This window comes from Balaenoptera physalus (assembly GCF_965194825.1).
Source record: "Balaenoptera physalus genome assembly, chromosome: 4".
In the NCBI taxonomy this organism is placed as follows: Eukaryota; Metazoa; Chordata; class Mammalia; order Artiodactyla; family Balaenopteridae; genus Balaenoptera; species Balaenoptera physalus.
This window is the reverse complement of record NC_138891.1, coordinates 2,876,893-2,898,877: the sequence shown is the minus strand read 5'-3', so window position 1 is coordinate 2,898,877 and position 21,985 is coordinate 2,876,893. Positions and strand designations below refer to the sequence as shown.

Sequence of the window (21,985 nt, the reverse complement as noted above, 5' to 3'; positions counted from 1 at the left end):
AACTTATCTTGCAACCTTCCTGTTAGTATGGAATTACTTCAAGAGAAGAAAAATTTTTAAAAAGGTCAAATATTGCTATAAACAAAAAGGAGAGACGTATACTAAAATGGGAAAAAGTTTGTAACATTTAGGATAGACAGTGAATTAAATCCTTACTATATGAATCATAAGAAAAAGACTAATAGTACGTACGTAGAAAAGTTCATTGCACAGGTAAGCTACAAAGAAGACATTTAAGTTGCCAACTGTGTGTGTGTGTGTATGTAGTCAAATCTATTATCAATAAGAAAAATGTAAAGTTTTGAAAAACTTTGATAAAAACTGTGATAAAACTTTGCCTAACTAATTGCCTTTCTCAAAATTAAACTACCACAAAACTCCAAAGTTAGAGGATATGTGATTAAATGGACACTGCAGTGCTGATTGGTCCAGTAACCTGGTTACGATTTGGCAACAGAAAAGGTTTTGAAAGAGGTTCAGTCCCTTTGACCCAGCATTTTTTATTTTTTTTACTTCGTAGAATTTATCCTGAGGAAATAATCAGAGAGGTGTCACATCATGTACACTGTGGTTCATTATAACATTATTTATGATAATAGTATATTAAAAGCCTAACACGGGTTTGATGGGTCACTAAGTAGCTGTGAACAGAATCCCATGTTAGAAGAGCATTTATTGATGGGAAATGTGAACAGCACGCAAGCCGTTAACATTCATTATCTTTGAGTGGCGTCATTATCTGGCTGTGAGCAACCTCTGGCCTCGTGAAGAGATATTCTCCATAGGTTGTGGAACAAGAGCACAGCTGTGGTTCTATCTCTGAAGGAAGGAAGGAAGTGGTCATAAGGAGGGGTCGAAAAGCCTCAGGAACACTAGGAGGGCCACCTTTGGAAATGACATGGGCTCTACAATAAAACGCTGAGCTTCCCCAACTTAGATGATTTGTTTGACTCTGAAAAACCTATACATTAGGATAGTCCCAAAGCACACAAAAAACCGTTCTCCAGGGTGCCCTTTTTCTCTACACCCAACCTTCAATGTACCCATGCCCGACTTTATGAAAATGTGATTTACAAATGTTCAAATCTGAGGTGCGACCTAATCTTCAGAGTGGAGGGAGAATTTCTCACTTTCTCCTTTAACTGACAAGGAAGTCAACCTCTAGAGACATTAGGTGGTTTGCTTTGCTATTATCTTGAATAGGTAATAAATTGCTTCTACAAATAATGAGAAAAATATAAAACCCCCAACAGGCAACTGGACACTATATATGAACAAGCAAGTAAGTTACAGATGAAGAAAAGAAATACAAGTGGCCAATCAACATGCAAAACAATTTCAACCTCAGGCTAGCGAGAAATGTAAATTTCATCATGCTTAACAAATCAGGATAAGGGGCTTTGATACAAAGCATCTAAATCAGATTCTTCTATATTGTTCAGAGTGGGGCATGCGCCCTCATTTACTGCCTTTTCTGTGGCCTCCAACCTCCCACCTATACAAGATGTTGGGAAGGGTAAAGAACCCTCCCCGTCATGACCTCCTACCACCAACGACAAATCTGCTTTTGTTCCTTTTTGAAAAAAGGAATGAAAATGGGTCATTTGTAGAGACGTGGATGGACCTAGAGCCTGTCATACAGGGTGAAGTAAGTCAGAAAGAGAAAAACAAATACCGTATTAACGCATATATGTGGAATCTAGAAAAATGGTACAGATGAACCAATTTGCAGGGCAGGAATAGAGACGCAGATGTAGAAAATGGATGTGTGGACACAGGGAGCACCGGGGGTGGTGGGATGAATTGGGAGGTTAGGATTGACATACGTACACTACCATGTGTAAAACAGATAGCTAGTGGGAACCTGCTGTAGAGCACAGGGAGATCAGCGTGGTGACCTAGATGGGAGGGCCGGGGGGAGGGGAGGGGAGGAAAATCCAAGAGGGAGGGGATATATGTATACATACAGTTGATTCGCTTCGTTGTACAGCAGAAACTAACACAATATTGTAAAGCAACTATACCGCCATTCAAAAAAATGAAGAAACAAACACACACAACAAACACACACACACACAAAACAAGCACGCAAACAACCTGAGGATCACACAGTGAAAACACTGGGACACCTACGGAACGCTCCGGTCCTTCCCATCCTGTAGACACTCTTCCCCTGGCCCCTGGGACACACTGAATATAATGCCTTGAGCGAGAAAAAGGAGAAGGCAAAGGTCGCAGCCGGGAAGTTAGATGAACAAGCAGGTCACAAAGAAGAGGCGCAGGTCACACCGCTGAGTGAGGTCTACTGTTATTCACATGGCAGGTTCATCACGGGGTGACTTTATGTCACATGCTAACTCCCTAGAACCAGGTCAGGGCCATGTAATAGAGCCCTGTTTCTGCCTCTTCAGGCACCTTTAGAGGGGTCCGAGTTCTTAGTTCCCTTTTCAGTCAAGGCTAAAAGCCTCTCACCTGGGTATTTAAAATTGTAGGTATTCATATCTTAGAACAAACTCCCCTATGCGGCGAATCATGATTTTATGCAAAGTGGAGCTCATTATAATGACATAAATGTTAGCAGAGTCCCCCAAAGATTCCCTAGGAAGCCGTGCTTAATCCCAGACCAATAAAATATGGTATCAAGGCACTTCCTTCCCTTCCTCTAAGAATCAGTATTTTCGGTGAGTGATTTCATACAATCCTAATGTCAAATTAGGTTAAGGTAGAGCAACGAGAACATTTTAGCAGGACTTGACTCCACTGCAGTGGACATTAAATAACCCCAGAATATAAACCATTCTCCATTTGAGTTAATGCAAAATACAGAAATTTCATAAGTGGCGGAAGGCGTTTTTTTTAATCTGAAAATGCTTGTCTGCTCGGTTTTGGCAAAACACATTCAATGTTCTTACTCCTGTTCATTTAAAAATTGGTTTTCTTTTCAAAAAGGTTAATTGATTTCCTGTATTGCATAACAGTAATAGTACCCATTATGTGTTTCAAAAAGAAAATATGCATATTTGCATATTATGTGTTTCAAAAAGAAAATATGCATATTTGCCCTTTAGGTTATGCTTTTAAAGCAAGCACTTAGTTCTGATGACTTACAGCTTTATTATGGTCTCCTTTTAGGTTTCTTAAAATAAACATGCAGCTTGAGACCATAGGAAAAGACAGAGGGAAAAGGACACTTTTATTTCATCCACAAACAAGGGAGTCTAAAGCAATGATTTTCTCAGCTGAGCCCATTAACATAGACTGAGCATATGCGTGTGTGGAGTAGATTTCTTTTGAAAATAGAATTGCTGTTAGTTTCTTTGCTATAAAGCAAATGCTGGGAGGCTAAAGCGTCCTCCACGGGGGTGGGGGTGGGGGTGGGGGGGGTGGGGGTGGGGGGGGGTGGGGGTGGGGCAGCTGGTTCCAGCCCAGCCCGCAGGGAAAGCGTTCCGCATCCGCAGATGGGCTGAAAGCTGGCTTAATCCAGAACCATCTTAGCGCGAGCCTGGATTTCTAGCTCTGTCCTGGAGATGAGCTGATTCGGCCTGGGGATTCTGCTCAACAATAAGACTATCCTGACTCCTAGAATAAGAGTCAGCAAACTACAGTCCTCGGGCCAAAGCTGGCCTGCTGCCTGTTTTGTAAATAAAGTTTTATTGAGATGCAGCCACGCCTATTCGTTTACTTATCGTCCATGGCTTTCCAGGCTACAATGGGCAAGTTGGCAGTGACACAGAAATGGGGGAGGGTGTGTTTTTGGTGCCTGTTACTGAGAAATAAGATGGGAAGATGAGATGGGATTCCGAGGCTATCCTACAGGTGTGAATCATTCCAGTATGTTCCAGTATGTTCAGGTGCTCTGTCTTTTTGCTGCACCAGGAACTCGAGTATCGATGGGTAGAGAGACAGGGCAGTGATTCTGGGAGATGTAAGGTTATGGCCATTACGTAAGGCTTGTAAACTTGCAGAAGGCTGAGGTCTATGGGTACCTGCCCTGCTGCCATGGTAACCCAACAACAGTCCTAGGCTTGGGGTTGGGCTGGAAGGTGTGGTTATAAACTGAGAGCTCACGGTTGATTCTAGTCAGAAGATGTATTTTGACTAGCCCATGAATCCTTGACATTCTTATATGTTAATTGCTTGCATTTAGAAATGGGGATATTTTGGGGAATTCCCTGGCAGTCCAGTGGTTAGGACTCCGTGATTCCACTGCAGGGGGCACGGGGTCGATCCCTAGTCAGGGAACTAAGATCCCGCATGCCGTGCAGTGCGGCCAAAAAAAACCAAAAAAAAAAACCAAACAGAAATGGGGATATTTCATTCCAAATCTGGCTTCCAGCTTCTCTCGAAAATTTGAAATCTCTGGACACACTGGGTTCGCTCCCTGCCTGTTGCCTGGTTCTCCTGTTTGGTTTGTTTTTCCTGACAGCCAGCTGTTTTGGGCACGGGCGTTATCTATCTGGCCCCTGGGGCCCGTGAGTTTGTAACCCCAGCTCTGTGCGTTGAACAGAGAATCCGTGCTACTGCAACCTTCTGTTCCTCAGGGGTGCATTCTGTCTCCCCTCCGTCCCTTGCTTTCTAGCTCACTTCAGCTTGTGTGCTCTCATCATATTCCATTCTGACTCTGCTGCTGAATATTCCCTCAGGAAGACGCCTGAACTCAGTGGTCACTGAGTACACAGAGCCATTTCTTATACTGATCTGAATGAATGTGGCAGGTGAAAGTATTGGGTGTGAGAGGGTAACCTTGGGAAGGCTGAAAACTAGGATTTCACTGTGAATTATCATTTCCTCCCATCATGTTTCTGTTGATGGTGCATCTCAAGGCTTCCGAAAAAGCTGGAAGCACATTTGTTGGGATGTAGTCACAGGATATATTTGCAATTTTCCCCCCACTCTCCACAGAAATCTTTAGTAAAAGGCGAAAGATTTATACGAGCTGAAAAGAAACCAGAGTATGGATATATTTGCATTTAATAACACTCACTGGCTGGGAAATAACTGTTGCTAAGACTCTTAGGTTGGTCTTTTAGGAAGCCTATATTTCTCTGCGGGTGGAACAAAAATGGAAACACACAAAGTAAAGAAAATAAAACAGATACCTGTCATACTGTTGGGAGTCATGGGTTAGTAATCATTCTGGACCCTCTTTTTCACTGACATCTCCTATAGAGAAAAAGACAAGAAAAATACCATGGGTTATAACCTGCGTTTTCCATAAGGTTCTGTTCCAAACAACATCACATGCATTAATTAGCTGGAGGTGACTTGTTACTTTCAACTCAGGGAAAGTGAAGCAGAGGTGGGCTGCGTGATACACATAAGTTTACAAGACCTTTTAATGTTCATCTCGGGGTTCCTCCTATAAACATGTCTTTATAATAATACTTTATTCAAGGTCACATGTCTATTTGCCATCTCAGGTTTTTTAAGAAAGCACCAGCCGAGTGACTTGCTGTTTTTCCCAAGAGCGGCTGAGATGCGTCAGCGTCCTCAATCCAGATGCTTGCTTCTCCAAGTGTGGTCTGTGGACCAGCAGCCTCAGATCACTGGGAGCTTTGCCAGAAACAGAAAATTCGGGTCCTACGTCCAACCTGCTCCATCAGATCTGCACTTGGACGAGATGCAACTGCAGATGACTGATGGACACTTTGGAGTCTTAGACACACTGCTCCGGAGAATGGAATCCGAGGGAACATCCTGATGCTAATAACTGATCGGAGAAGAGGAAGCATGTGGACTGTGTTTACAATATGGGTTTATATATGCGCCCATGCCCTCTCTGTCTCCACATCGAATCCTGCAGCCCTGAATTCATACCTTGATGGTCACGCCTTGGTCATCACATGTGGTCACCACATGTTTCCAAGGCTGCCTTTCCCACTAGACTGTAACCTCTTTGTGGCAGGGACTATGTCTTGGTCATTTTTATATCTTCCACATGAGCAGAGTGTCCGATACAAAATAGGCACTCAAGAAATATATGCGGGGCTTCCCTGGTGGCGCAGTGGTTAAGAATCCGCGTGCCAATGCAGGGGACACGGGTTCGAGCCCTGGTCCCGGAAGATCCCACATGCTGCGGAGCAACTAAGCCCGTGCGCCACAACTACTGAGCCTGCGCTCTAGAGCCCGTGAGCCACAACTACTGAGCCCACATGCCGCAACGACTGAAGCCCGTGCACCTAGAGCCCATGCTCTGCAACAAGAGAAGCCACCACAATGAGAAGCCTGCACGCCGCAACAAAGACCCAACGCAGCCAAAAATAAATAAAAAAACATTAAAAAAGAAATATATGCTCTGAATAAGTGAATAAAATAAAATGAATGAAAGTTGATACGGCATGGTATGAGATTGCTGAACTGGCATCTGGTAGAAGAGATGACGATTAATTACTAGGAAAATGCGTTCTTGCTACTGATGAACATTTCAAGGGTCACCAGCCACAAGCCCTCTGTTCTGTCCCCTTCAACTGTGCAGCTGAGTTGTGAGCGAGAGAATCAGGTTCTGAGACCCCCAAAAGGGAGAGTGCGGATCACACCTGTAGTACCGACTGTCTAGACCTCTCGTTCTTAGAACCTGAGCTGCCATTAACTCCCCTCCCATCCTGTGGACACGGCCTCGTCCTCCTGGGATGGTGTTCCTGAATGTTCTGGAGCGGACAAGGAACTTGGCTCCGGCTGGGCCAACCACAGTGCCCCACCTTTGGCCGAAGTGGCCCAAGACCTGGGAGGGGCTAACATGATGCTTTTTTTTGGATGTTTGGAGAGAGGAGGAAAGAGAGGGAGGGAGAGGGGTAGGTTACGTATTCCAGCTCTGGTGGCAGAATTTATCAGAAACTAAAACTCTCAAACTGTCTGACGCCATGCCTTTTAGCCACACGGCCAAAGCCGGTCTGAAGGTGAGACAGAGGATGCACCTGACATTCACGGAGAACTTGGGGTGACAAGAGAATGCTGTGGCCTCAGAGCCCTGCTTTCACTTCTCCCTGAGGCCCAGCTGTGTCCCTGCGGCCTCCTCAACCCTTCCTGAGCAAGACGGTGCCCGCGTCCGCGGAAGCCGGGTCCAGGAAGGTTTCTGCCCCTTGCAACCAGAGGAATCCTGACTGACAATACCGACATTAAACCACAGCATGAATACAAATGTGGCAAAAGCGTTTCGTGTCCTTTTTATCTAGTTATGTTCTTGCTATACCAACACTTAAAAAATACCTTTGTTTTCAAATTTTCAATTGAACAGGCATCGGAACTGCAGAAAGTATTGTGTGTGAAGCAGAAAGTATCCAGAAAGAGGAAGAACATCTCATTAAGGCTTAAAAAATATTGTTACCACCACGAAATTTAGTACTGATTTTGTTATTTAGTACTGTTTTCCTTCTACTGTAGGAAAGTACTAAAGTACTATCTATAGTACTTTAGTATCACTACACTATACTAAACTGTTACCATTACTATAGCGTTAATAGAATATTCCTGTTCCTATTCCTATAGCACTTTAGTATTACTGCACTCTACTAAACTGTTACCATTACTATGGCGTTAATAGTATATTCCCATTCCTATTCCTATAGCACTTTAGTATTACTACACTACACTAAACTGTTACCATTACTATGGCGTTAATAGTATATTCCTGTTCCTATTCCTGTAGCCCTTTAGTATTACTACACTCTACTAAACTGTTACCATTACTATGGCGTTAATAGAATATTCCTGTTCCTATTCCTATAGCACTTTAATACCACTACACTCTACTAAACTGTTAACATTCCTATAGCATTAATAGTACATTTCTGTTCCTATTCCCACTCCTATAGCGTTAATCGTGCATTTCGGTTCCTATTCCTACAGGACTCTAGTATTTCCTATTATTTAGTGCTACTTTCCTGCAACGAGCTCTCGAGTGTTAAACTGCAGTTAAACGCTCTGAGTGGACAGGCATCCCGGGGCTGCTTTGGGGTTGCCCGGGACACAGGGCGGGTGTCAGCCGGTGCTCTGTGCGGAGGAGGGAAGCACAGGAGGTCCCCACTGGAGCCACCGAGGGGGTCACGGCGTCAAAGGAGGAAACAAAGTCCAAACGCCTTACAAAGAAAGAAAGCGGAGTGTGCCACCTGTGGGGAAAGGAAAGCGAGCACAGGCCTTCCCCTCTGGGTGGGTGAGCGGGCCGGCAGCGAGGAGGTGGGGGGTGATGTGAGCAGCACTGACTGCACCGCCGCCCCCGTCCTGGGGGCCACTCACAGCCTGCAGGTCATCGTTACAACAGGCCTGCTGCTCCCGGGCAGAGGAGAGCCTCCGGTGAGACCCAGTAAGGGTCTGCACCCCGGCCCCTCAGAGCCGAGCGTCCTTTCACAGCTGCAGCATTTCAGCACCAGCAGAGGGGAGCGTGGTCTTCAGCGTAGTCCCTAGGAAAGTGCTGCTACACCGAGAACACTCCTTTCACACGACATATTCGTTTACGTGGCTGGTTAGCCTAGAGGCCTTGATTGAGGGCCTACTCTGTTTAGGTGCTGCCCCAGGCTTTGTCCGAAGACAACAGTTGGACCCGTCCACGTGGGGCTTCTAATCTACCAGAGGGAGAGAATCATGCTAAAACAGTGCAACGTGTGGACAGGTTTCACCTGAAGTGTCTCTTCAGTGCAGACTGGGCCACGAGGGAAGGAGAGGTCATTTCTACTTGGGGCAATCTGGGAAGGCTTCTAGGTGGAGGTGACCCTGTATCCAAAGGCTCTTCTTTGCAATAGGCCTCTCCCCAGCGAAGGACTTAGTGCTTTATTCTCCTCCTTGTGCCCCTGAGGCCCACTGACTACTCTGCAAGAAATGAGCCTTGTGTAGAAAAACTAGAAAATGCCCTCAAATTATGCAGGGTCTTGGGAGGTTTGCTATGGAATTTGGACTTTGTCCCATGGAAAATGGGGAGCCACGGAAGGTCCTTCAGGGAGTGACCTGATTTGAGAAGATAACTCTGCCTTGGTGCAGAGGGGGACTCCTCAGGATGCTGACCTATCGGCCTGGGATCGTTGCTACTTTCCTGTCTTAGTGTCCAAGGTCACAAAGTTAGACTAGGGCCAGAGAGAACCCCACCCACCTTGTCAAAGGCCCTGGCCCTGACCACATGCCCTTTTGTCCCCTTGTGTTTTCTTTTTCTCTGTAGAAAACACAACACTGAAGGGACAACTGTGAAAATTCCCCCTTGGAAAATCTTTCCACGCAGACCTAGTGAGTCATTGCTTATATAGTCTGCACATAATTAAAATGAAACACGCATCACTATAATGGAAAAGAATATGAAAAAGAATGTAGATATATGTATAACCGAATCACGTTGCTGTACAGCAGAAGTTAACACAACATTGTAAATCAACTCTACTTCAATTAAAAAATGAAAGATGCATCCCCCTCACGGCTCTACATCTACCTTTTCCGAGGAGGGCGTTTGTGGTCCTCGTTTGCTTCTCCCTGGCTCTCAGGGCGTCTGAATGGTGAGCTATACTGGGGTCATCAGTTACATCTTCAGCAGGTGCTTCCCAGGCGGCCCCAGGAAGCCAAGAGGGGGCCGTGTGGGGTGGGCGGGGGTCACGTTCACAGGCAACTCTCTTGGTTCTGTTTACAAGGTCAGATGCTCCAGCCTCTGGCTATTACGGGCTCCACGCTGAGACCGCTAATACCGGGTAGACTCTCAGAGGCGGACAGAACACCGTCTCACTTGGCATCGACACACGTGGACACCACGGGCTTCCTACATAGACCTCATGTCAGAGGTCGTGGAGACATGAGTTGAGGGCCAAGCTACACCCTCCACTTGGGATGGGTCTTGAAGTTGTGTTTACGCGGCAAGCGCTGTTCTGACTAGGTCTGTGGGACGCTGGGCACTGCGGGGGGTTTGTGGGATGGGGCTGGAGTCCTCGACCCCCGCCCACACTTTGGCTTTGCCACCACTTTGCCTGGGTGCAGGCAAGTAGCTGTGCCCTCGGAGGGGCTGCCCTCACCTGGGAGGGCAGTGAGGTCATGAAGCTCTCTCTCTCCCTCTTGGAGTGTCTGCTTCTCTCCGTTTCCCCCATGACAGCTTTGTCCCTGATGTTTGGGAATTGTTGGTAAGAACAAGTTCAGCCCCAGGGTATGGAGGACTGACCCTGGGCTGAGAGTCATTCGGATGCTTTTGGGTCTCAGGTGAGCAGCTTGCACATCTTGGCCGGGTCTCTTCACGCTCTGAGAAGCCCTTGTGAAGTGAAATCACAATCTCCCACCCTTCAGGTTATGACGAGGACCAGGGAATTTGAGAATGCTCTGTAAATGTAAAAGTGGACACCAACCTACAGTATTGGAAGAGGTCTTCATTATTATAGTCACTATTATTACACCCGGTCATCTCCTGGCCAATCCCAGTCATCCCTAAGGTGTGGGCAACTGGAGCTGTTATCTGGCCACTAGGGGCTCCCTGAAGTGGTTTAAAAGACATAACAGCCCAGAAGCCCACCTCCGTAGACCCTAAGATAAGACGGAGGTGGAAATGCTCCTCTCTCCTCTGCCATTCTCCTCTTCCCAGTCTGAATTTTACCTTTTGTGAATTTTTTTCCCCTTCAAGTTCATTTAAATTTGTTACGGGGAGCAAGGAAGGTTGGGTACGCAGATGAATTTGTATCCAATTCTACAGCATTCCAAATGCAGCCCCAGTTGTCCTTCCCTGAGGTCTTTGCATTTTAAGAGTAAATCTAGGATCCAGTGAAGTGAATATATAATGGTTGAATTTCTGATGATGGTAATAACTTAGGCACTTCTCACATAGAAAAGAACAGAGGCCAGGGGTATTCAAATCATACACCATTGTGATCCACCTTTTTCCACTTGGTAAAACTAACCCTATTTGGGAGTGTAGTAGCAAAAATGCAGTACGAGAAAAAAATTTACAAAGCCAGCCCGGTTAGACTAGGGATTGGGCTGATTAAAATGGAACATAAGACTGTGAGTTACCTAATAAAGATGTGGGATAATAGTCATAGCTCTGCCCTGTGACATGGCCCAGGTGTTCGTCCCAGAGGATCACCTGTTAGAGCATGGGGCAGGGTGACAACCTCTCCGCTGGCCGTGGCGGGAGCCTAGAGCCCCACATCAGAGACATCAGTAAACTCTGGGTGGCAAAGCCATAATTTCCTTTTCAGATTTTCGGCCATCACTCTAAGTGTTTTGCCTTTAGTAGTGAGAGAACACAGCCAGGCTCTGTGGTTGAAACTGAGCTTAATTTGCTGTGGCTGACTTTTTTGTTCTCGGTAAAATGATTTTAATTCAAGTTCAACGATCCCACTCTGTGGCTCATTTCTACTCTTCCTTTTAACCTCTGTCCATGCCAAATCAGTGCCCCCTTCTCTCCCTCTTCCCTTCTCTTTCTCCTTCTCTTTCCTGGGCAAAGTCACCATGGCTTGGAAGGAGCACGGGCCCTGCCATTTGTCAACAGAATGACACGGGGGAGGTCAAGAGTCACGTCCTCAGGTGGGTAAGGTCCACCTCAAAGGGAATGGATGGATGAAATAGAACAGATGTGCTTGGCACTTGGTGGTATTCTTGCATCCTCACGTGCAAGGGGCTGGGGCCACAGACGGAGAAAAATCCTGTTTTTCCTTTGAAGACTAGGTCAGCAGTGCTAGGAGTGGGGTTCTTGGGGTCAGAGTGGGCTTTCAAACAAACACCCAAGCCCCCTGTGAATCTAAAACTCTCTGCTGCATCTAATTTAGTGTCACGATGAGCGAAACTTGGAACCATTTCTAGCCACATAACGCAGTGATAGAAAAGTCAAGAAGGAACCAGCCGGAAAAAGTTTTATGAGGCCACTTCTGAAAGCCTCGACTCGCCGCCTGCTAAGTTTATAACACACTTTCCTCCTAGCTACCTTTCTCTAGAGGTGGGCCATCACCTCTGAATGCTTCTGAGAAGTAAGACTCTTAAGAGGAAGCAGATGGGTAGTTTGAGGGAATCGCCCGACGCAGCAGGAGAAACAACCTCAACAGATGTCTTGTTGGCCAAAGCAAGCGGTTAGAACTGCCTCTGCTGACACCTGGTGGACAGGAGTGCAGCATCCCTGCGCCAAAGACAACAACGGGCACGTGTGTTGAGGGGCCTGGGATGCATCCGTCATAATGCCTGAGGAACAAGGGTACCACGCAGAACCACCAGATGCCGCAGTGTTTACTTGCGGTTAGGTGACTCACCAGGACACGGGTAGCGATAATGACAAACGTGTGGGAAAAGAAAACGGTAACAGCGAAGCGAATGATGTATTATTGATTTCTTAAAAGAGTTTGATGGCGAGTGAGGCAACACCAAACAAGAACCCACTCCATCCCCCTGCCCTCGACAGCCTCCTAAGAAACGATTCTACTGCTTGACCCCTGACCATCTCCATCCCAGGGCGACGGCAGTGCCCAGATGGAGCTTGGGTTCTGTTGCCTCTGGAATCTGCCCTGAGCTCCTTGCAGATGTTTAACCCTGGGATCGAAAGAATATTCTTCCAGAGGAGACATTATGAAGACTGCTTTGCTCCCCCAAATCCCTTGAAGATGCAAATAAAATTCTCCTAATAGATATAGTTATAATTGTTCACTACTTCTTAAATGCCAAATGTGGCGGAAGGAGAGCGTCTGCATTGCAGAGTATCTACAGAAATAGACTTCAGAAACGTTGTACGATCTCCATTTTCCCCTTCTGTGGGTTCTCGTTTAATGCTGCCTGGTGAAGGCTGAATATTTTGACAAAGTCAACGGTTTCCTGCGAGCACATTGCACACACAGCTTAGATTTTGTCTTTCAACAATGTGTTTTAAAGGTGATTTTCAGGAACGCATCAGAGCAATTATCAGTTCAAATTTGTAAGAATTAATCCATTATATTTAAGTCATGAAGAAAGGTGATTTTTTTTTTTTTTTTTTTTAATTACGGGAACCGTGGTTAAGGGTTGAGTCAGGTAATTGGGGTGAATAGATCTACCTAGGAAGGTAAGAAAGAAAAGAAGCCCTTAAGAGACTCATGGAGTTGCACTTTTCTTTCTTTTTTTTTAATTTATGAATTTAAAAAATTTTATATTGGAGTACAGTTGATTAACAATGTGGTGTTAGTTTCAGGTGTACAGCAAAGTGATTCAGTTATGCATATACAGGTATCTATTCTTTTTCAAAATTCTATTCCCATTTAGGTTAGAGTTTTTTTTTTTTTTTTCCTCCTGACTTTTAAGTTAAATTTGGAATATGAATTCCCTTAAATGTGCCACCAGAAAGTGTACGGTCAAAATATACCTCCTTCCAGGCTCAGTGATTCTAGAGCACAGAGGTTCTCAATTTTCCTGGCACCCCTACTGTTCCAGAAACTGCTTCACAGTGACCCCAGGCAAAAGGAACAAATGTTCTGTTTATTAAGTAAATAGTTGCAAACAGCCTAATAGTAGTATTTGCATGGCGTCTGACAGCTGTGCCTGTGTTTCTCTCAGAAATTAGACATCCCATTGTGTTCCTCTGGGTTTGCTGTGGCACTCCCAGGGTGCCTCGGTACAGAGTTTGGGGACCGTGGCTGTAACAGCTTTGGGAATCAGTGGAAAGTTCGAGGGTGTGGTTTACCTGATCTCTTTTCAGCCCTCACTCTCTGTGAACCCAGGGCTACATAATTTGACCTTTCAGTTTCATATTGACCTTTCAGTGGGTCAGCCTGGCGTAAGCTGTGGAGGAGAGAACAGAGAATGAAATCTTGGCTGGATTTAAGCTCATTGTGGGCATCAACAAGATACGACCATCATTCAGTAGAGTTTCCGGAGCCCCTATCACATGGTGAAGTTGCGATGAAGTCTCTAAAAAGTAAAGGAACACAGCCCTTGCCTTGTCTTAGGAGGGGGATGCGATAAGCTGCGTTATCACTGGGAATTGCAGGAACGCCGAAGGCAGCCGAGAAAGCGGCTGGACGCTAAGTTCTTAGGTGAGAATCTGACAAATGAGCATGTTTCGCACGCCGGAATTCTTGTAAGAGGATCTCGATAAATCTATACATGGCGGGTTGCCTGCTTTTCTATCCTGTTCTGTTTCTGACTTATGTGTAGCAAGGAAGCTACATATAAACTAAACTAGCGGTTCTCAAAGTTCGGCAAACACCTGGAGGGCTCCTCATAACAGGTGGCCGGGGCTCTGCCCCCAGAGTTTCTGATTTAGCCAGTCTAGGGGTGGTGGTGTCGGGTAGGGGTGTCTGGGAGTCTGCATGTCCAAGTTCCTGGGTGATTGGACTGTACTTTCCAGGAATCACATGTTGGGAACCAACAGCCTACACCATTTGGGAACAAGTCAGAGGCACTGGGGCACCATCTTGGTGGGCTACACTTGACTCTGGGCAGGTATCCCCACCTCTCCACTCAGGACCAGCCCAGTCAACCTGGTCTAGAAGAGGAGCTGATCAAGGCCCCCAGCTCTGTGACTGGACAGTTTCTTTCTCAGAAGACCCCCTTGCATTTCAAGTGTGCATCCTGGAATTTGAGACACTCGAGTCCTGTAGTAACAGAGTGATAGCGAGACCCAATGAGGTGAAGGAGTCTTGCACCTTCGAAGAGGCTGGCTTTGCACTCTGCTTTCTTGTAAGGGTGGGGCACGACCATGGAGGCTGCAGGAAAAGCAGTTCTTAATCTCAAGGGAGGGGTTCACAGCAGAATCAGCTGAGAAGCCTTGCTCACCATCTCCGGGGCTGGGCCCTGGAATGTGTACCTAGAAAAGGCTTCCCAGCTGATTCTGTTGAGAACTTCTGCTCATGAGAGAAGCACTGGAGTATAAGCCGAATGTGGAGATGGGTCACCCTACTGTCACTCTCTTACCCCTGAAGCTACACACACTCATTGGTTCAGAGTCACTGGACACACTACGTCCTGTTTGACTGCCGCAGGCCTGCAGAGAACTCTCTTTCCCTCCCTCTGGCCGTGCTTCCTTGGCGGCTGGCAAAATCATGGCCAGTGTAGTTGATCCAAAGCATATTGCTAATTAAAAGCCACTACCGGGCTTCCCCGGTGGTGCAATGGTTAGGAATCCGCCTGCCAATGCAGGGGACACGGGTTCGTGCCCCGGTCCGGGAAGATCCCACATGCCGTGGAGCAACTAGGCCCGTGAGCCACAACTACTGAGCCTGCGCGTCTGGAGCCTGTGCTCTGCAACAAGAGAGGCCGCGACAGTGAGAGGCCCGCGCACCGCGATGAAGAGTGGCCCCCGCTCGCCGCAACTGGAGAAAGCCCTTGGACAGAAACTAAGACCCAACACATCCAGAAATAAATAAATAAATAAATTTAAAAGCCACTACCTATGCACTGAGGGACCCGCTATAGCACCAACACATCAATGGCACAGAAGCACCTGGACTTCTGCCCTCAAGCCACGCTCACCCTCCGCTCCTGCCCCATGACTTATTTCCTCCAGCGCGGTCCCAGCTCAGCAGCCTCGGCATAAGCTGGGGACTAAGAGATGCAGATGCTCAGGCCCTACCCCGGACCTACTGAGTCAGAACCTCCGAGAGGGCGGTCCAGCAGGCTGTGCTTCCACAAGGCCTCCAGGTGACCATTCTGGTGCAGCTGGGGTTCAAACCCCCCTGCCCACTGCCACAGATCAGAAGGTGTTCACAAGGTAGGCACTGCCCTGTGCCCTCTCCCACCAGCTCGCCCGGTGATCAGCCCAGAACGTTCGTTAAGGTAACGAAGCCGGGGGAGCCCTACTTCCTGCTCGTCAGAGAGAATCAACACGCGCTTGGTGAGCCGCCCCTGAGAGGTTGCCAACGTTGCGTCTAAATCATCTCTCGTTTCTTCTGGGTTGTATTTTCCATATTCACACTTCAGCTCCCCCTGAATCCTCTCCAAGGTTTTTACATTCCTTTCAGCTCAGGAAGCCAAAATGAAGATGCCATGTTTCAACCAGGGTCTGTTTCCTGCCGGGGGGAGGGGCATTTCTGCAGGATTCTTAAATGCCCAACTCCCAGCATCAGGATTCTTTTCCGAACAATAGAAGGAGATTGCTGATTCATGTTTGGCTCACGGCTCACAGGCATCTTTTTTTTTTTCCTTGCTGTACTTGTGCCCATGCAACACAATAATGTTCTATTCATCCCTCTGAGTTAGAAATGCCAACAGCTCAGCTATGCAACCGAAGGGTCCCCCCTCCCCTTTGGCTTATTTAAAGCCTTCCCACAAATAACACGTTTTGAAATATTATATGGCGTGATCACTCTGAGCCATTTGGCTTTGGCACGGACCGTCAGACCTTATCTTTTTATTAGCTGCTCCTTGCACAATGCCTGGCACAATGGAACTAGGATTCTTAAAAAATGCCTGTTGGGTGAATCACATACCCACTTCCTGAGGTTCAAACCTGATCCTTCTATTCTGCCCTGATATAGTACAACCCGCCCTCTGTCAGGGGCAGGGCGGAACCCGGCTATCACATTCAGTCTCATGTTTGCATCCAGTCAAAGAATGGGCTTGACCTCCTCAAGGTCTGATGGTCCAGGGGGGCTCCATCCAGCCCCTGGCCCCGTTTGCACACTGTCTGCACGGCCACTTCTGGCCCTGCCACAGCAGTGAGGCTCTGATTGTCTCTCAGCACAGCTTTGCCAATAGCAGTTGGGGCCAGCTGTGGGTTCTTGCTTCCCAGCTGCAAAGTCAAACCGGTGGGACTGCTTAGCTCTTAAAACTCTATTGGTCACCCTGGGCCACACACCCAAATCACCTGGGTGGCTTTGCAAAGTCCCAGCACCCAGGCTGCATCCCAGCCCAATTAGTGTTTCGTAACTCAGGCCTGAGTTTTGTCAAGCTGCCTGGGACATTCGGATGTGCAGCCGAGGCTGAGAACCACGGCCCTAAAGTGGCTCTAACATCATGTCCGGGAGGTCTCCCTATTCTGCCCTTGTTGCCTTTTAATCTCTTCTCGACACGGCGGTCAGAGTGGCCCTTTTGGGAATATAACTCAGCTCATGGCGGCCTCTGCTCCAAACCCCGCTATGGCTCCCATGCTCTGCCCCAATCGCCTCTCTGTCATGGTTTCCTACTTCTTTCTGCACCAGGATTATTCCTCTGCTGGAAATGCTCATCCCCCAGACACCCGCTCAGTCCCTCCCTCACCCCCACTAAGTCCTGCAAACTTTAACTTCTCGGGGATGCCCACCTTGACCCCCCAGCCCCTGCTGTAACCTGCCCCTTCCCTGTGCTCTAAGCCTTCCAGACACCCCTTATCCTGCCCCACTCTTTCTTTTTTTCCCACAGGATATGCAGCATCCTTTAACATGCTGTACCTTTTACTTCTGGTTTTCTTGCTGTTTTTTGTTGCTTATTGTTTTGTCTCCCTCTGCTGGGAAGCAAACTCCTTAAAGTCCAGGCTCTTTGTTTTGTTCACCGATTCCCCCAAGTGCTCAGACAGCGTGTGGCACACAGTAGGCCCTTAATCCACACTTGTTAGATGAAGAACGATGGTACCCTCTGAGGGTGGTGGTGAAAGATGGGGGCTGCCTAGAGGAGGGAAGGCTTGGGGATGCATGACAAAAATGAATTTTCTCAAAAATGACAGATTTTGAGGGAACACTTATCATCTGATTCTAATTTTAAGTCAAGGGAAGGGACTGCCAGGCAATATCTAGGTTAAAAAAAAAATCACACTTATAGAGACAGAAAGTGGTTATCCAGGGTGGGGTAGTGGCGGGAGGCATTGGTGCAGGGATGGGAATTGACTGCTAAAGGGTACAAGGGTTTTTTTGGGGGGGGGGTGGGTAATGAAAATGTCCTCAAATGAGATTATAGTGATAGTTACACAACTCTGTAAATATACTAAAATCCACTGAATTGTACACTTTCAATGGGGGAACCTTGTTATGTAAATTATGACTCAATGAAACTGCTAAAAATGCATACGTAAATGAAGCATCACAGACCGTTCAATTTAAAGCTGAAAAAGAAACATAGGCCTTTATTATTTCCTATCAGGCAGGTGGATGTTTTCTGGCTTAGGTTTGGAATCGGAGGTGGGAGAGCCTTCTTTAGCCCTTATTTGCTTCCAGAGACATCTATTAGTCAATAATGCAACTTAAAATTCTTGATCAAGGCTTAACTCAAGAGTAATTTATTTGGATTAAGTGGCTTTCCCTTGATAACTTCAACACTTCCCCCCCAACTCTGGTCTTTTTTCAGGACTAGCAGTTTTGGGTAACAAGAAGCCACTTTCTGTGAAACTGGTCTTTGTATAGATTTGACGCTTTTGAACTTATAACGCCCAGAAAAACTGCGGAGCAACTAGGCCCGTGAGCCACAACTACTGAGCCTGCGCGTCTGGAGCCTGTGCTCTGCCACAAGAGAGGCCGCGACAGTGAGAGGCCCGTGCACCGCGATGAAGAGTGGCCCCCGCTTGCCGCAACTGGAGAAAGCCCTCGCACAGAAACGAAGACCCAACACAGCCAAAAATAAAAATAAATAAATAAATTTTAAAAGAATAGGAAAAAAAAAAAAAAGATTGGAGTATAGCTGACTTACAATGTTGTGTTCGTTTCAGGTGTACAGCAAAGTGATTCAGTTACACATATACACGTATCCACTCTTTTTTAGATTCTTTTCCCGTAGAGGTCATTAGAGAGTATTGAGCAGAGTTCCCCGTGCTCTACAGCAGGTCCTTGTTGTTTATCTATCTTATATACAGTGTGTCTGTCTGCTCATGATCTTGACATGTGCTCACCCAAGCACAGAGGGTCTGGTTGAACTGAGGTCAGGAGGTTACCCAGAGTCCTGGCTTCAACATTCTCACTAGGGAATCCCTAAGCTGTGAGCCACGGTGTGACATAGGAAGATCCTTGGGGACTGCTCCGTCTCCAGAGAATTCCCAAGGAGGGCACAGCCACTGTGTCATTAATTACCAGGCTGTTTGGAGGAACAGACACGTCCAGTTGTTTCTGCTAATTGACGAAACAGAGGGTTAGAGGGACAGAGAAGCTTTTCCCTCCGGCTGCTGAGAGGAGGAATCAGAATGTCAACCCAGATCTAGTGCTCTAAATCACCGAGCCATCCCATCTGCCAGACGCGTGTCCCTCAGCTGGGTTCCTCGATGGGCACAAAGATGATTAAGCCGTACTCCTCCCCCTCTGGGAAGCACCACCTGGTAGAGGTGATGGAGCGCTCACAAACAATTCTACTTGGAGGAGGTTGCATCTGGTACTCCATCAGAAGCGCAGAGGACCATACAAGTGTGTGGGAGGGAAAGAGTAACTAAGGAAACCTGACTCTACAAAACACACATGCTCTGCAAATCCTCACTCCATCCTGCACCCGGTTGTGTGATCTTCCAGGTCCAGATCCAGCCGTGTACGGAGGGTCTTTCAGAATGGGGTTGTCCAAAGTGTAGGTGTTTGGGCTGAAATCACCCTGACAATGCAATCTGGATGCCTGGGCAGGATATCTCCAACAGCTTGTTTTATTTACTTATGTTTTTTCTTTTTAGGCCAGGCTGAGCGGTTTGCGGGATCTTAGTTCCCCGACCATGGATCGAACCCGTGCCCCCTGCGTTGGGAGCGGATTCTTAACCACTGGACCGCCAGGGAAGTCCCATCCATCAGCTTAATATCATTTGAACATGTGTCCTAAAAGAAGAAGAGAGTATGACCCTTACAGAGATGTTATGAGGATTAAATGAGTTCATACAAGAAAAGTGCTTCTGTTGTGCAGGAGAGAAGAGCTGTCAGGTGAAGATGTGTTCTCCTTGCAGAGTAGCTGAGGTGGAGAGGCAGGTGGGGAAGAGGGTGGAGGGCTCCCCAAGTGTCCTCGCTGTCTGCTGAGAACTTGGCTTACTTCATGCAGGTTGTAACTTATAAAAAGGGCACAGTATTAGGCATACATTTGTCAGGGTATAATTCTTTTTTTATAAAATAATTGATAACATTAGGAAAGCCTGGGATTTATATCCTCTGTGTGATACTCTGTAAAAGAGATTTGTTAAGAGGATAACTCACTTCTCTGGGGACAGCAGCATTTATAAAATGAACCCTTGTAAGCAGTGTTGCAGCAATTGACGGCTACCAGTTGAATGGTCTCTGTTGGGAGTTCAACTAATGCTTTCTCAGCGAGAGAACATTTAAGTCAATATTTTTCACAACATCTACTCTCCCTCAAAAAACATATTTTTTGGTCCCCAAATGATTTTTACAGTTATGAGATGGAACACTTCAGTTGAACCATCTCTAGAGTCATTGTTTACTGTAAATAAGACGCACTATCCTGTTTTCTTATATGAAAAGGAAAGATAGTGCACTTTGGTCATCAACCTGTATTGTTGGTTTTACCTGAGAAAACGAATTGTGTGATTTTCAGGAAAAATAAATTCGTGTGATTTGAAAACAAAGATTTCCAGAGAAAGGGAAATCAGCCAGTTTCTAAAACATCCAAGAAATAATGCAGATCCTACATGAAATGCATGAATGTCTTCCTGGAGCTACGTCTTCTCAGTTCCAAGGCAGAAGCCAACTAGACCAAACATGGTGCTTGGCTTTATAGTAAAATCTACAACAAATCTAAAGAGTTTCTAGTTGTGTATTCAATGAAACTGAGTAGAGAAGGAAGACGATAATGGTACTTACGTTAACATGTTACTATGTTAGTCACTGTATATCTTGCACATGTGTATATGGTTCCATAAAAAGTAGGATAATAATAATGATAAAAATAAAGGCAATAACTGTAACAGCTTCTAACATGTATTGAGTGTTTGCCATTCTGCTAAGTGTCCTACATATACTACCTCCTTTATTACTCTCAACAACCTGTGATGTAGGGAATCTAAACTTAAGAGATGTGAGGCCTTTGGGGCTTCCCTGGTGGCGCAGTGGTTAAGAATCCGCCTGCCAATGCAGGGGACATGGGTTGGAGCCCTGGTCCAGGAAGACCCCACATGCTGTGGAGCAGCTAAGCCCGTGCGCCATGACTACTGAGCCTGTGCTCTAGAGTCTGTGAGCCACAACTACTGAGCCCGCGCACCACAACTACTGAAGCCCGCGTGCCTAGAGCCCGTGCTCCACAACAAGAGAAGCCACCGCAATGAGAAGCCCACGCACCACAACGAAGAGTAGCCCCCGCTCGTCGCAACTAGAGAATGCCCACGTGCAGCAATGAAGACCCAACGCAGCCAAAAACAAACAAACAAACAAACAAATAAATAAATTTAAAGAGATGTGATGCCCTTGCCCAAGGTTGTAAAGACTGTTAAGTGGGAGGGCCAGGAATTGAACCCAGGTCCTGTGGATCCAGACATTTTGCTCTAAACTACTATACTTGACTGCCCCTTGCAAGAATAAAGGTTACCTGCGTTTGCGATGCCTTTTTACATGGGTCGTTTCACTCAATGCCCACAACTTCATTTTATTATATCTTTTACAAATGGGGACACTGAAGCTCAGATGTTAAATGTCTAAAGATAAACCCTGCTGTATGGGAAAACTGAGACTCAAAGTTTTGCGTTCTGACCTCTAAGTCAAGTGTGTTCTTGAAGACTCTGAGCTTAAATCTTTTCTGAATGGAAGGTCCTGACGACTAATTGCCCACGTCACTATCTGTGAAGGCAAAAGCTGAGCAACAGTTGCACCTACGGGATATTTAAAAAAAAAACATGAAATTCCTAGCTCAGAATATCAGGTCGATGAAATTTTAACATACAGAACACACAGTTTGATCAGCCCAACCCACGTTATTTGAAAAGTTCACTCCCGATGAGTCTGAAGTTTCCTCACACGCCCAGCCCAGGAGGAGTGAGACACCTTTACCTAAATGACAGGCAAACATTTCTTGTTAGATATGAGACATTTTCTGAGTTCAATCAAGGTGACACGGCTGTTCATAAAATTAGTAGTTCTGTTAATAATCACTGCTCCATTTGATGGAGGGTATTATTCCCATGATTTCGTGGTTGAGTTGATGAGAATAAGCCTTATCAATGTACCAACTGGGTAGGAGTGTGTGAAAATGAACTGACCCT

The 21,985-nt window shown here is 46.4% G+C and overlaps 1 protein-coding gene across 14 annotated transcripts in view; it reads right to left on the bottom strand.

The window, feature by feature from the left end:
- THRB (thyroid hormone receptor beta) overlaps positions 1–21,985 on the bottom strand; it is a 386,050-nt gene that overhangs the window by 99,934 nt on the left and 264,131 nt on the right. For all 14 annotated transcript variants that reach the window (XM_082460761.1, XM_082460768.1, XM_082460767.1 and 11 more), the window contains one exon: positions 5,100–5,163. In XM_082460761.1, coding sequence (XP_082316887.1) covers positions 5,100–5,121 — 22 coding nt within the window. In that variant the 5' untranslated portion in view covers positions 5,122–5,163. The remainder of the gene's footprint in view (positions 1–5,099; positions 5,164–21,985) is intronic.